At 45.6% G+C, this 15,756-nt stretch overlaps 1 protein-coding gene across 1 annotated transcript in view; it reads left to right on the top strand.

Annotated features, from left to right (window-relative positions):
• The window catches only part of SESTD1 (SEC14 and spectrin domain containing 1), a 228,432-nt gene that overhangs the window by 119,075 nt on the left and 93,601 nt on the right, over positions 1–15,756 (top strand). Inside the window, exon 5 of the mRNA XM_075317402.1 lies at positions 91–204. Coding sequence (XP_075173517.1) covers positions 91–204 — 114 coding nt within the window. The remainder of the gene's footprint in view (positions 1–90; positions 205–15,756) is intronic.

Genomic DNA, 15,756 nt, shown 5'->3' with positions numbered 1-15,756 from the left:
AAAAATAACTACATTTAAAACAAAAACAATAGGTCACGTACTTAAATAAAGCCCTGGTCATCATAACATAAAGTACGTTTTATTTTTCAGAATGTAGTTCCTGCCGAAGTCTCTCTGGTTTGTGTGGTGAAGCCGGATGAATTTTGGGATAAGAAAGTAACACATTTTTGCTTTTGGAAGGAGAAGGATCGCCTTGGTTTTGAGGTAAGATTTTGTAGGAGTAAAGTTTATCTGTGAAGGAGCTGTTGTATATGGATATCTGCTTTATCAGGTCTGAACATTGACCCGTCTTCTTGGCTCTGTTTTTTTTTCTGTTTATCTTATAATGCATTTGGCCGCCAGGTGCAACTGACAGTTTCCAGCCCATGCCTTTTTTGCAGGACAGATCGCAGTGCCCTCTTGTAGGGCAGATTAAGTACATCAGTTGTCCAGAGTACGTACATCAGCTGTCCATAGTAAGTACGTCTGGTCGGTGCGTCGGCTGCCCAGCGTAGGAGCGTCGGCTGCCCAGCGTAGGAGCGTCGGCCGCCCATGGTCGGTGCGTCGGCCGCCCATGGTCGGTGCGTCGGCCGCCCAGGGTCGGTGCGTCGGCCGCCCAGGGTCGGTGCGTCGGCCGCCCAGGGTCGGTGCGTCGGCCGCCCAGGGTCGGTGCGTCGGCCGCCCAGCGTAGGAGCGTCGGCCGCCCAGGGTCGGTGCGTCGGCCGCCCAGGGTCGGTGCGTCGGCCGCCCAGGGTCGGTGCGTCGGCCGCCCAGGGTCGGTGCGTCGGCCGCCCAGGGTCGGTGCGTCGGCCGCCCAGGGTCGGTGCGTCGGCCGCCCAGCGTAGGAGCGTCGGCCGCCCAGCGTAGGAGCGTCGGCCGCCCAGCGTAGGAGCGTCGGCCGCCCAGCGTAGCAGCGTCGGCCGCCCAGCGTAGCAGCGTCGGCCGTCCAGCGTAGCAGCGTCGGCCGCCCAGCGTAGGAGCGTCGGCCGCCCAGCGTAGGAGCGTCGGCCGCCCAGCGTAGCAGCGTCGGCCGCCCAGCGTAGCAGCGTCGGCCGTCCAGCGTAGCAGCGTCGGCCGCCCAGCGTAGGAGCGTCGGCCGCCCAGAGTAGAAGCGTCGGCCGCCCAGCGTAGGTACATTAGCTGTCTAGTAATGAACACACTGTGTTGACCCCCTCCGTCAGCCCCTGTTAGCGGACTGATGCAGGAAGCTACATACCGCGGGCAGGAGATGGCTGCTTAATGTACCGTTCAGCCAACAAAAGGAGCATAACCTATTCTATACAGCACCGTGAGTGGCTCAGTGGTTAGCACTGCAGTCCTAGGTTCTAGTCCCACCAAGGATGACATCTGCAAGGAGTTTGTATGTTCTACCCGTGTTTGTGTGGGTTTCCTCCAGATTCTCTGGTTTCCTCCCACACTCCAAAGACATCCTGATAGGGAATTTAGAATGTGAGTCCCGATGGGGACAGTGATGTTGAAGTCTGAAGTGCTGTGCAATACAATGATACTACATAAGCAGGTGAAATAGATAAATCCTGTGCTGAAGGCGACTACATTGTGGGATCTTCTGGATGAGTGGTGTGAATGGGTCAGCTCAGACCGGTATCATGTAAATGTGTGATCACTGCACACTCTTATTTCATTTCTTGCAATTTAAGGTTTTTTTACAAAAAGTTCACAATCAGGCACGTGTGTGGGCGACATACATCAACGTTTCGACCTCTGCGGCCTTGGTCACGAGTCACCTCTGGATATTATAGCTTCCACACTTAATGCTGCGTAATCCTGGCTGTTAAAAAAAGACAAAACAAAGCAAATCTGATTGAACAAAACTAACACAAAATTAAACCAATCCAATGGCCAGATTAGATCCACCAATTGTCTCTACATGATTGCCGATCGGTGAGCGTAGCCGATTGCCGGTAGTTTCACTGCCGCCATTGTAAATGCGTCCTTAGTAGAAGAGCAGCCTCCCTTCATATTTCCGGGGAACAAGTATTTCATCTGGATTCATCAGACCCTGACCATGAAGTAGCCGTAGAGTAGTCATCAGTGTGACATGCGGTGAATGACTCGCTCATAGTCATGCTTTTTGTGACTTTGAGTCATGTTAATTAGTAAATCTTTGAACTTTATAACACAATTTGTGGCTTATTTTATCTAAAAACTAGTTGTAAAAATGCCATTCAAGTCTTCTAAGCCACCATTGTAGCAAATATTCAGCTTCACACAGTACTTGACTCATTTTGATCCATGTTTGTTTTGGAGGGTCATGTAGTTTTATTCTTACTATCGTTGATTTTTTTTTTTTAATTTTAATCAATTGAAAAACTACCGTATTTTCCGGCGTATAAGACGACCCCTAAATTTTCCAGTTAAAATATAGAGTTTGGGATGTATCGTATATACTCCAGTATAAGCCGATTGGAGTAATATCCCCATTGTTTTGTAATGTCCCCTGCAGTAATGTCCCCATTGTTTAGTAATGCCCCCTGCAGTAATGTCTCCATTGTTTAGTAATGTCCCCTGCAGTGATGTCCCCATTGTTTTGTAATGTCCCCTGCAGTAATGTCCCCATTGTTTAGTAATGTCCCCTGCAGTGATGTCCCCATTGTTTAGTGATGCCCCCTGCAGTAATGTCTCCATTGTTTAGTAATGTCCCCTGCAGTAATGTCCCCATTGTTTAGTAATGTCCCCTGCAGTGATGTCCCCATTGTTTAGTGATGCCCCCTGCAGTAATGTCCCCATTGTTTAGTAATGTTCCCTGCCCTAATGTCCCCATTGTTTAGTATTGCCCCCTGCAGTAATGTCCCCATTGTTTAGTAATGTCCCCTGCAGTAATGTCCCCATTCTTTAGTAATGTCCCCTGCAGTAATGTCTCCATTGTTTAGTAATGTCCCCTGCAGTAATGTCTCCATTGTTTAGTAATGTCCCCTGCAGTGATGTCCCCATTGTTTAGTAATGGCTCCTGCAGTACTGTCCCCTGCAGTAATGTCCCCATTGTTTAGTAAAAGCTCCTGCCCTAATGTCCCCATTGTTTAGTAATATCCCCTGCAGTGATGTCCCCATTGTTTAGTAATGTCCCCTGCAGTAATGTCCCCATTGTTTAGTGATGCCCCCTGCAGTGATGTCCCCATTGTTTAGTAATGGCTCCTGCAGTAATGTCCCCATTGTTTAGTAATGTCCCCTGCTGTAATGTCCCCATTGTTTAGTAATGGCTCCTGCAGTAATGTCCCCATTGTTTAGTAATGTCCCCTGCTGTAATGTCCCCATTGTTTAGTAATGTTCCCTGCCCTAATGTCCCCATTGTTTAGTAATGCCCCCTGCAGTAATGTCCCCATTGTTTAGTATTGCCCCCTGCAGTAATGTCCCCATTGTTTAGTAATGTCCCCTGCAGTAATGTCCCCATTCTTTAGTAATGTCCCCTGCAGTAATGTCCCCATTCTTTAGTAATGTCCCCTGCAGTAATGTCTCCATTGTTTAGTAATGTCCCCTGCAGTAATGTCTCCATTGTTTAGTAATGTCCCCTGCAGTGATGTCCCCATTGTTTAGTAATGGCTCCTGCAGTACTGTCCCCTGCAGTAATGTCCCCATTGTTTAGTAAAAGCTCCTGCCCTAATGTCCCCATTGTTTAGTAATATCCCCTGCAGTGATGTCCCCATTGTTTAGTAATGTCCCCTGCAGTAATGTCCCCATTGTTTAGTGATGCCCCCTGCAGTGATGTCCCCATTGTTTAGTAATGGCTCCTGCAGTAATGTCCCCATTGTTTAGTAATGTCCCCTGCTGTAATGTCCCCATTGTTTAGTAATGGCTCCTGCAGTAATGTCCCCATTGTTTAGTAATGTCCCCTGCTGTAATGTCCCCATTGTTTAGTAATGGCTCCTGCAGTAATGTCCCCATTGTTTAGTAATGTCCCCTGCAGTAATGTCCCCATTGTTTAGTGATGCCCCCTGCAGTAATGTCCCCATTGTTTAGTAATGCCCCCATTGTTTAGTAATGTCCCCTGCAGTAATGTCCCCATTGTTTAGTAATGTTCCCTGCAGTAATGTCCCCATTGTTTAGTAATGTCCCCTGCAGTAATGTCCCCATTTTTTAGTAATGTCCCCTACAGTAATGTCTCCATTGTTTAGTAATGCCCCCTGCAGTAATGTCCCCTGCAGTAATGTCCCCATTGTTTAGTAATATCCCCTGCAGTGATGTCCCCATTGTTTAGTAATGTCCCCTGCAGTAATGTCCCCATTGTTTAGTGATGCCCCCTGCAGTGATGTCCCCATTGTTTAGTAATGGCTCCTGCAGTAATGTCCCCATTGTTTAGTAATGTCCCCTGCTGTAATGTCCCCATTGTTTAGTAATGGCTCCTGCAGTAATGTCCCCATTGTTTAGTAATGTCCCCTGCAGTAATGTCCCCATTGTTTAGTGATGCCCCCTGCAGTAATGTCCCCATTGTTTAGTAATGTCCCCTGCAGTAATGTCCCCATTGTTTAGTAATGTTCCCTGCAGTAATGTCCCCATTGTTTAGTAATGTCCCCTGCAGTAATGTCCCCATTGTTTAGTAATGTCCCCTACAGTAATGTCTCCATTGTTTAGTAATGCCCCCTGCAGTAATGTCCCCATTGTTTAGTAATGTCCCCTGCAGTAATGTCCCCTGCAGTAATGTCCCCATTGTTTAGTAATGTCCCCTGCAGTAATGTCCCCATTGTTTAGTAATGTCCCCTGCAGTAATGTCCCCATTGTTTAGTAATGTCCCCTGCAGTAATGTCTCCATTGTTTAGTAATGTATCCTGCGGTACTGTCCCCATTGTTTAGTAATGTCCCCTGCAGTGATGTCCCCATTGTTTAGTAAAGGCTCCTGCCCTAATGTCCCTATTGTTTAGTAATATCCCCTGCAGTGATGTCCCCATTGTTTAGTAATGGCTCCTGCAGTAATATGCCCATTGTTTAATAATGACCTCCTGCTGGTTCCCCCCTTGTCCCCTATTATGCCATAGTTTACACATAATAAAAGATATTCTCACCTGTCCTTTGTTCCCGTGGTGCCTCCTTGCAGTCCGCAGGCACATAGACCCCACCGTGATAGCGTCCGTGCACAGAGCCGCCACTGCAGGATGTCATCATGGCTTTACTACAGTTGAATGCTTTACGGCGCCACAAAGCATTCATCTGCAGTAAAGCACTGACAGCAGCAGTGGCCCTGTGTATTGGACGCAATCTTGGAGGAATGTTTCTTGTGGACCGCAGGCACATAGACTCCTCCATGATCCAATACACAAACACTGCTGTCAGCGCTTTACTGCAACTGAATGCTTTGTGGCGCCGTAAAGCATTCAGCTGCAGTAAAGCCATGACTGCATTCTGCAGCAGCCGCTCTGTGTATCGGACGCTATCAGGGAGGAGTATGTGTGCCTGCGGACTGCAGGAAACAGCTGGAGGCACCGTGGGAACGGAGGAGAGGTGAGAATATATTTTATTGTGTGTAAAAGCCATGATGGCACCGTACACCGCCTGTATAAGATGGCACCGTGCACCGCCTGTATAAGATGGCACCGTACACCGCCTGTATAAGATGGCACCGTGCACCGCCTGTATAAGATGGCACCGTGCACCGCCTGTATAAGATGGCACCGTGCACCGCCTGTATAAGATGACACCGGGCGTATAAGACGGCCTCCGACTTTTGAGAAGATTTTTCAGTGGTTAAAAAGTCGTCTTATACGCCGGAAAATATGGTAAGTGTTGGATCCTCTGTTCTGGATCTTTTGACCTAAGAGAGCGGTTTAAAAGAGCTTCTCCCTCTCTGGAGAAATTGACGTGTCGTACGATACATCGCCAGTCTATGATTTATATTGGCATTGTGTAATGCTTAGTCTTCCCTGTGGTGGTGCTACAGGAATACTTTATTTACTTTTACCCACAAATTACAGCTGATGGTACACTGTGCTCGGCCCATTGCGAGCCGCTTGCAGTGTTTTATCGGCTCACACTGGGGGCAACAACAACGTGATTGGATGTAGTGTGTACACAAAAAAATGGGGGAAAACCCTGCCCCCAAAAGTGATCTGTTTATGACTGGCTGCATATGGGCGAAGTCTGAAATACTCAGTTAGTGACTTCCATTGGGGTTCAGTTCAAGTCCAGGTCCCAAACCGAACTTATCAAAATTGCAGCACTCATTTCTAGTGCTCAGTACTTGTAATGAGCAGTTAGGCCTCTTTCACACATCAGTTTTTTTTACATCAGGCACAATCTGGCAAAAAAAAACCTGATGTGACGGATCCGGCGAAAAAACGTATCCGTTTTTCCCATGCGTTCCTTCCGTTTTTTGACGGATCCGTTGTGATAATGAGCATGCTCAGTTTAAAAAAACAGATCCGTCGTTGGATTCCGTCATATGCCGGATGACGACGGATCTGACGCCCATAGGCTTCCATTATACAACATGCCGGACGGCACCAGATCCGACTTGGTCCGTTTTTTTGCCGTTGTCATAAAACGTTGCATGCTGCGTCCTTTCCGGCAGCCGGACAAAGAAATTTCGCCGGATGCAACGGACGCCACATGCAACGTAAGGCCATCCGGCACTAATACAAGTCTATGGGGGAATAAAACAGATCCGATGCCGGATTCGTTTTATCTGCTATTCGCCGGTTTGTGCCTGATGCCAAAAAAACTGATGTGTGAAAGGGGTAGACACTTGGACGGGCTCGACTCGTGTACCGAGTATAATAGAAGTCAATGGGAAACGCAAGCATTTTTCCAGAAGATCTTATTTTATTATCGTCACCAATAGCTCATATATACATTTATTTTCTTGACTCCTCTTCCTTACCCATTTTCATACCTAAACCTGATTGTAATTTCCGCCTCTTTAGTTTGGTTATGTAGACACGTACACTACTATTTTTTTTTTCTTTTTTTTTTTTTTGTGCTCGCAGCAAAGTGCAGAAATTGGCAATAAATTCCCCAGAGCGGTTGTTGCTCATCTGATGCGTGGCCCATGTTTTCTAAAGGATCACAGTTATATTACAGCTAATCACTGCAAACAAAGCCAGCGGTGCAAACACACAGACCATAAACCTGTGTATGTTTGATCGCCCACAAGAGACGGGCAGTGACCGCTCATTGCATCAGTAACAGAAGCGCCATTTACATATACAGTGGAACCTTGGATTAAGAGTAACTTGGTTTGAGAGCGTTTGTTTTGCAAGACAAGCTAAGCTTTTTAAAAATTTGTAACTTGGTTTAAGTCAATGCTTTGCAAGAAGAGCAAATACTCACTGTGCACCACTACCGGTTTTAACCTTTTCACCGCGCTCTGACCCGCTCAGGAGGTAAATTTCTGTACATATATACTGTATACCATTGTACAGTATATACTATATAGCATGCCTATTAATTTGCATTTGTGGATACAGTATTGTACTTTCTTATTGATAACCAGTGCAGCCCATTGCTTATACTGTACCGCCCGCACACCAACAATTTTATTGTTTATATGTTTTTACTGTACAGTATTTTGTATTTGTGTACTATAATAACATTATATGAATACAGCACATTATATTGTATTACTGTAATAAGTTTGTATAAATACAATAAATATTTTTGGATTGTGGAACGAATTGTCTGTGTTTCAATTGTTTCCTATGGGAAAATTCGCTTTGATATAAGAGTAACTTGGTTTAAGAGCACATTCCCGGAATGTTCGTAATCCAAGGTTCCACTGTATTTTAATATAATATTCCCCACTATGCTCCTGTTACCGGGGACATATAGAGGGTAAATCGTCTTTACTGAGCAATATTAAGACTCCATGGAGTGCCATGTATGACGCTTATCACAGTGAATCATTGGTGGCAGGATATAAAGTAATAAAAGGAGGCTGCATGACTTAGAAATGTAATTAAATAAAGGCTCCTCCATTGTGCTTTGCAGTAATTCCTTTGGGGATGTGTGACTTACGCTTCCGTGCCGCACGGTGACACAGGTTTTCATTGTTCCGAATCTACCGGAGTCTCACAGTCATTGTTTCATTGAACAAGCCATTCCCTGCCTGTGTTTCCTGTACTCTGCTCCGTACAGGACCATTATAATGGCTCTCGAGAAAGCAGAAAGTTTCATTTCCCATGTGCCCACCCTATCCTCCGCATCTATAGGACCGATCCCGTATGCTTTAAAGGGAACCGGCCAGCAAGTTTTTAGATCCTAAACCCTCGTCATCTGTGTAAAGGATCTGCAATCTTAATGGTGTCCCCATAAATGTGTATTAAAGGGAAGGGCTGATCCATGCTGTGATCAATGGTCAACAATTATCAGCCACGTGGCCAGGTATGTTTGATCCTGAAACGCTGCAGTGCAGAGAAAATTCTACAGTGGAACCTTGGATTACAGCATAATTGGCTCTGAAACCAAGTTACTCTTATATCAAAGCGAATTTTCCCATAGGAAATAATTGAAACACAGACAATTCGTTCCAGAACCCAAAAATATTTACTGTATTTATACAAACTTATTACAGTAATACAAAATAATGTATATATGTATAAAATATATATGTATTCATATAAAATTACAGTATACTAATACAAAATACTGTATAATAAAAAACATAAAACAAATTAAACTGCAAACTAGCTTCCAATAGATTTGTTGGTGTGCGAGATACAGTATAAGCAATGTGCTGCACTGGTTATCAATAAGAAAGTACAATACTGTATCCACAAATGCAAATTGATAGACATGCTATATAGTACGGTATATACTGTACAATGGTATACTGTATACAGTATATACCGTATGTACAGAACGTTACCTCCAGAGCGGGTCAGAGCGTGGTGAAAGGACAGAACCGGAAGTGTACACGGTGAGGATTTGCTCTTATTGCAAATCATTGCTCTTAAACCAAGTTACACATTTGTAAAAAGCTTTGCTTGTCTTGCAAAACGCTCTCAAACCAAGTTACTCTTAATCCAAGGTTCCACTGTACTTTAAAGGCCGAACCACGGTGGAGACTTTGGACAAGCCCCGATGGCTTCTTCCCACCCACTGCACTGGATTGACAGGTCTTTACCTTTATACGCATATAAGCAGAGACCGGTTAATGAAGGGCAGCAGGTGGTGAGAAGCTGCCGAAGACCCACCTGTCCAACTAGTCTCCAGCGGCTGTTAAAGTATGTGTTTTTTTGTGACACACCGCAGCATTTGAGTTGACCAGCCACTGCCTGCTTATCGATCGGAGCATGTACCAGCTGTCAGGGTCTCTTTAAAATACAGTGCCTCCGTTTTCTAGAAGTCCAGCCGTATATACAGTATATATGCAATTGAGCTTACAAGGGCTTGTCTTCAACTTACAGCTCTCCTCTTTTTCATCCCTCTTTCTCCTTTCGCCGCCGGCCTCCCATTTGTGACTTACCGGTCACTCTTCCCTGTGACTTGCCCCTACACCCAACATCTTGAGCAGGTGCCCTCATTCCCGTGAGTTTCACATGTACAGATCGCGTGTTTCTCTGATACGTTGCAGCAAGCTGGTCATGCTGCCTAGATTTCGGGTAGCATGAGTCAGCTGATAAGTTCACTATTAGTACAATACAGTGAGCTGCATGTATGCATGGTCTCCCGTCTTCCTGGAGTGTAAACAGGGAGAAGGAGACTTGGGGTTCTGGCAAGGGAACTGGCCACCGATCATACATTTATGGAATATACTTGAGATTTTTCCATAACTACTTCACCTTTAAGATTTATTGCAGGCTATAGTATTGGTTCCAACATTGTGACTCTTGGACTAGAAAAGGTTGAGCATCCCTGGTGTTTATCGTCTGTGAGTGCCGTCTATGGAACCTATGGTGTATCTTATGAAAAGCAGCTGCACTGGGTTTCTCTCTTAGCTATTACAAGGAGGGGCAGGAGAAACTCCTCACAAGCAGGAGGCATAGAAAGATGGGCTGACATAGCGTCACATAGCATACACTGAGACTGCACAAAGTCAAGATGCATCTCATGGAATACATTGAGACGCAGTGTGATTCAGGAGTGAGCAGTTCTATGTCCAGTCTGTGACTGCTGCTCTTAAGAGAACAAGTTTTGAGTCTTGAAGTACTAGTGATGAGCATTGCATTTCCTGTCATGCATATGCATTTATGCATGACACAGCCGACCTGGAAGTAGCCGCAGAGGTGACAAAGCGGCGGCCCTTAGGCAGCATCCGGGAGACTTTAGCACCACGGACAGCAGGAGCTGGGACAGGTGAGTTTATCTCCATGTGCTATCACTGAGCACGGATTGCACATGCAGAACACACGTGTGCCGTGAATCACGGTACACGGAGGGACATATGTGTTTTTTACACGTCAGTGAAAAACTTCTGTTTTTTTCACTGACGTGTGAAACAGGCCTAAGAGAAAACCGATGTAATATTATGAAAATCTACTTTCTTTTATCATAAGGCGGAGGGCCGGGGATATCCATGAAGCAATGTGTGACATTTTCATCCACCCGGACTTTCGCCTTGCTAATTCTGTGATCTGCTGCAGACGGATGCCGTGGATTTTGGCTAATTTTGTTGATTTCTTACTTTGGCCAATTGTTTCACTTATGATTTGTATCTCTTGATCGATCATGTAAATTTTTCTTCATGGTTAAAAGACTATCCGTTCCGGACAGCCTCAGAAGTAAAACCTAGCGGCCCGTGGAAGTATGAAATTAATTTAAATTTAGATGATATTTTGCGAATGAAGGGATTGGCTTTTCATCCATATCCAATATTGTGGTTTTAATCAAATTCTATGGCTGACAGACAGAGATTTGTAAAACTGAAATATTTATGCATTATGACATTCAATATATGAGTTTACAAAGATGTGCAAATCACATAATACCCTTTTATAGGTCACATTTTAACTTGTACACTTTTTACTGTGCAGTTTGCCAAGTTATATATCGTATTTTTTTTATTTGCTTTCATGTCATCACGGGAAAAAAAAAACTCCAATAAGAAATATAGTATAGTTCTCCTGATTAGCTATGTTGCTTACCTTATGTGCAGGGCATTGCAGCTTGGGTATCCGTGGTTACAACCTCGAGCAACTAACTGTTACTATGAGTGGTCATAACCATGGATCCCTAAGCTAATCAAGAGAACTATACTACATTTTTAATTGGAGCTATATGCTAATATTTATTATTATTATTATCACACCTACTACATATTGGGATAGGTGTGATGCCTGCCTAGAACCATGGACTCAGGATCAGTGAAACAGGTGAATAGAGGCAACCACCCACAAAACAGGAACCCAGACCCTGCAACCCTTTAACCCAGGGGTGGGCAATTAATTTTCCCATGGGACCGCATGAGAAATTGGGATTGGTTTAGAGGGCCGGACTAATATAATTAACTCAGTTCTACCCAATATACTACATTACTACACCCCCTCCATATACTACACCTGTAATAAACTACATCACTACACCCCCATATACTACACCTGCATTATACTACACCCCCTCCATATACCTGTAATATACTACACCCCCATATACACCTGTATTATACTACACCACTATATAGTACACCTGCGATATACTACATCATTACACCCCTATATACTACAACTGTAATATACTACATCACTACACCCCATATACTACACCTGTAATATAGTACACCCCCATATAGTACACCTGTAATATACTACACCTCCATATAGCACACCTGTAATATACTACACCTCCATATAGTACACCTGTAATATACTACACCTCCATATAGTACACCTGTAATATACTACATCACTACACCCCTATATACACCTGTAATATACTACATCACTACACCCCATATACTACACCTGTAATATAGTACACCCCCATATAGTACACCTGTAATATACTACACCTCTATATAGCACACCTGTAATATACTACACCTCCATATAGTACACCTGTAATATACTACACCCCCATATAGTACACCTGTAATATACTACACCTCCATATAGCACACCTGTAATATACTACACCTCCATATAGCACACGTGTAATATACTACACCTCCATATAGTACACCTGTAATATACTACGCTTCCATATAGTACACCTGTAATATACTACATCACTATACCCCCATATACTACACCACTATATACAACACCTCCATATAGCACACCTGTAATATACTGCACTTCCATATAGCACACCTGTAATACACTACACCCCCATATGTCACACACCCTACTCCCCATACAGCCTGCACCCCCATATCACACACACTACACCCCCATATGTCACACACCCTGCTCCCCATACAACCTGCACCCCCATATCTCTCACACCCTGCTCCCCATACAGCCTGCACCCCCCAGATCACACACACTACACCCCGATATGTCACACACCCTGCCCACATATCTCACCCTGCCTGTACCCCAACTTACCACTCTCAAACACTCTGCACCCCTTCACATCCTTGTGTCAGTCTGTAGCCCTCATATGCCACTCACCCTGCAACTCCATCTTCCCTCATATGCCACTCACCCTGCAACCCCCTCCCCCTCATGTCACCTCTTTTCTCATTACCAGTCATCATGTGTCCACATCTCCTTCAGGATTCAGTATCTTTGCTTTCTGCCCGGCATCCTGTGTCTCCTCCCACACAGTCACATGGGCGTGACGTCATCGCAGGTCCTGCAGGATGAATTATTCTGTCTGCTGTGCAGGTCAGGAGCACTCCTGCCGCTCAGAAACGGCTGGTGGGCCTCTCCAGGTCAGAGGCCCCTCTACTGACACTGGGCTCCCCTGACGGTTGCATTGTCGGCCACTACACAGCGGCACTACACATAGGGGCCCGGCAGCCGGCTCTGCAGAGCGGCTGCCGGGCCCCTATAACCCTGCTGGCCCGGTCGCAGTGGCGACCTCTGCGACTGCGGTCGTTACGCCCCTGACCCCATGTACTACACCACTATATACACAACACCATATACTACACCTGTAAAACTACACCACTACACCCCCAGTATTAGTCACCCCCCCCCTCCCCCATTGTCCCCTCCTCAGCTTATTAGTCACTACTTACCTCTCCCTTGTTTTTTTCCCCGTCCTCAGGCACCTCCGTACAGGCCCCCCGCTGAGCTGCTCCTTCTCTTATACGGGCCCTGGCTGCGCTGATGCTGTTCTGCAAAAGGCCCCCGCCGCTGCTTCTCTCCGTGAAGGCCCCCGCTGTGCTGCTCCTTCTCCTGCCGGGCGGGAACTTTTGAAATGACACACACAGCGCAGTACTGACAACGTCAGAGCGCGCGCGTGTGTCACTGACAGTGCTGGCAGGGAACAGAGGAGAGACTCCTGCGTTCCGCTGCCTGCACTTACTGTGCGGACCTGCAGGATCTCTCCCTGCTCGGCACGCTGCAGCCCGACTCCACTGCACCGGCTGAAGACGGGCGGGCCGGTCACAGAGAGTAGGCGGGCCACCCCTTGCCCAGGTCTGCTTTAACCCATATACAGGGATTTGGAATTACGACAGGGCCCAAGTAATCGCTGCCCGCGGAAGACTGCAGTCCTGAGAAGAGCAGTAACCAGGCAGGGTCAAATCCAGAAGGTAGAACAGGGACAAAAATCGTCAGGCGGGAGAGTGGTCAGATATCAAGGTAAGGGTCAAAACCGTAACTAGCAGCAAAGTACAGAAACGGCAGGCAGAAGAGTGGTCGGGCAAACAAGCGAAGGGTCAAAACCAGAGCTAGCAGCAAAGTACAGGAACGGCAGGCAGAAGAGTGGTCGGGCAAACAAGCTAAGGGTCAAAACCGGAACTAGCAGCGAAGTACAGAAATGGAAGGTGGAAGGGTGGTCAGTCAAACAAGCTAAGGGTCAAAACCGGGGTTGGCAGCGAAGTAGAGGAACGGAAGGCGGAAGAGTGGTCAGGTAGTCAAGCTAAGGTCAATATATGGGAATACAAACAAACAGCAAGGAACTAGAGTCTAGCAGGGAATTACAGGACTATATTTGGCACCTGCTGAAAGGTAACTACTCAGCCGGAAGGCACACACCACCACCACAGTCAACTAGTTGTACTGCAGGTCCTAGTGAAACCCAGCCTAATAGATGAGCAGAGCTTGCACCCAGCAGAGCCACTGACTGCTCCCTTGTCCCCAACGCTGCCCACAGTGGTGACGCGTCATCGTCTGGTGATTGAAGCAGAAGTCGACTCTGTTGGAGACGTTACAATAAGATTTTGTAGATGGGAAAAACCCTTCAAGTTCGTAAATGGTCTTTAACAAATCTTAACAGGAAAGTGACATTAAAGCTTTAAGAACTGTTGACCATTCTTCTTTCTGGCAAACTTGTTTTTGGAAGGGCTGAAAACCTTTATATTTGTAATATGGCTTATACAGTCCGACTTCAATGGATGGTGTTACCGCTGTTATTCCCTGTAATGTCTGTTTTTGAGCAATGCGTAAAATTTTTTAAGGGTGCTGGTGCTGTTTGCCAATTGACCTCAATAAACCTTTTTAATAGAGGGACTCTGTAAAGACAACCTATCACCTTATAAAATCTTCATGAAGTAAAAGGAGACTGTAATAAAACCATTTCTCATATATAAAACTAGAAAAAAAGCAATTTAATCTCTGGCTCTTTAAAAAGAGGGAGGTGTAGGTTGGCTGAACTTGAGCTTTTCAAACTCTTAGCATCTGTGTGAGACTTCCAGCCTGGGAGATCCCACTTGATGGAATTAGGTAATACTGTGTGCAACATGTAAGTCTCTGCTGCTGTCTTCATGCTTTATGTATTGATATTTAAAGCTATGTTACATGGATTACTGTTTAGTAGAGGGAGGAGAAGAACAAATTTTTACCTCAGCTGCTTTTTCTATCATAGCTTCTCCTTGGGCGTTTATATAACAAGAGAGTCAAATGAACCCTTTATAAGCAGCTTTGTTTCCCTCCCTATAGCAGATTAAAAATTTAGAAGCAGCTATGTCCTCCCTTTCAGCAAGATGGGCTGCAGTGTGTACATCACCCTGGCCAAAAACTAGTACTCTAGCAGGATACAGCTAAACCCCCACTAAAGTGGAAGCGTCACAGGTGCAGGAGGGGCGAATCACACACACACACCTCCATGGAATGGAGGAGGGCGATTGCTAGATGGTAAAACTGCACACTAGTGGCTTGCATAGAGCGCTGTTCACATTTGCAGATAACACAGTCACAAACCCGCAGCCTATTAGGTGGCGCCCATACTATCAGATCAGGCGGGCTGCCAAGCCGTACCCCACTGTGTATCATGCACGGACAGACAGTCTAGGGTGAGGGTTTCCTCCTTGAGAAAGCAATAGTACCTTCGCGAAACGTGCGTTGGTGGTGATCCTGTTCCTTGTGGGTATGTGCACTTTATAACTGATTATGTATTTGGTGTTGTCCTTGTAGTATTGCACTGTATTGTATGAGACCGCAATCTGTTGCACATGAGTCCCTTTGGATTCCGGCATAGTTATATGCACTTGCACTTTATGACTTTGACATTTATTTTCATTTTGACTGGGTACTCTGGCTGCGGCACTTTTTTGGTCTTTTTCAATACGGTTTGCAACTGGCCTTACCTCTCCCACGGCTACTAGTGACAGTTACATAGACATAACTTTGCTAATTTCTATAGCTCCCTGTCTATTATTGTGCCTGTTAAAATAGGTATGATTCTCAGCAACTAACATGTATTAACTGAGTTTGTGTACAATCTTGTTTTTGTGTTATGTCCCTATATCTCTAATTGACTGGCCTTACTCTTGCCACGGCTATT

The sequence above is a fragment of the Anomaloglossus baeobatrachus genome, chromosome 7, assembly GCF_048569485.1.
Source record: "Anomaloglossus baeobatrachus isolate aAnoBae1 chromosome 7, aAnoBae1.hap1, whole genome shotgun sequence".
In the NCBI taxonomy this organism is placed as follows: domain Eukaryota; kingdom Metazoa; phylum Chordata; class Amphibia; order Anura; family Aromobatidae; genus Anomaloglossus; species Anomaloglossus baeobatrachus.
The sequence above is the reverse complement of the archived record's forward strand: the minus strand, read 5'-3'. Positions and strand labels throughout refer to the sequence as shown.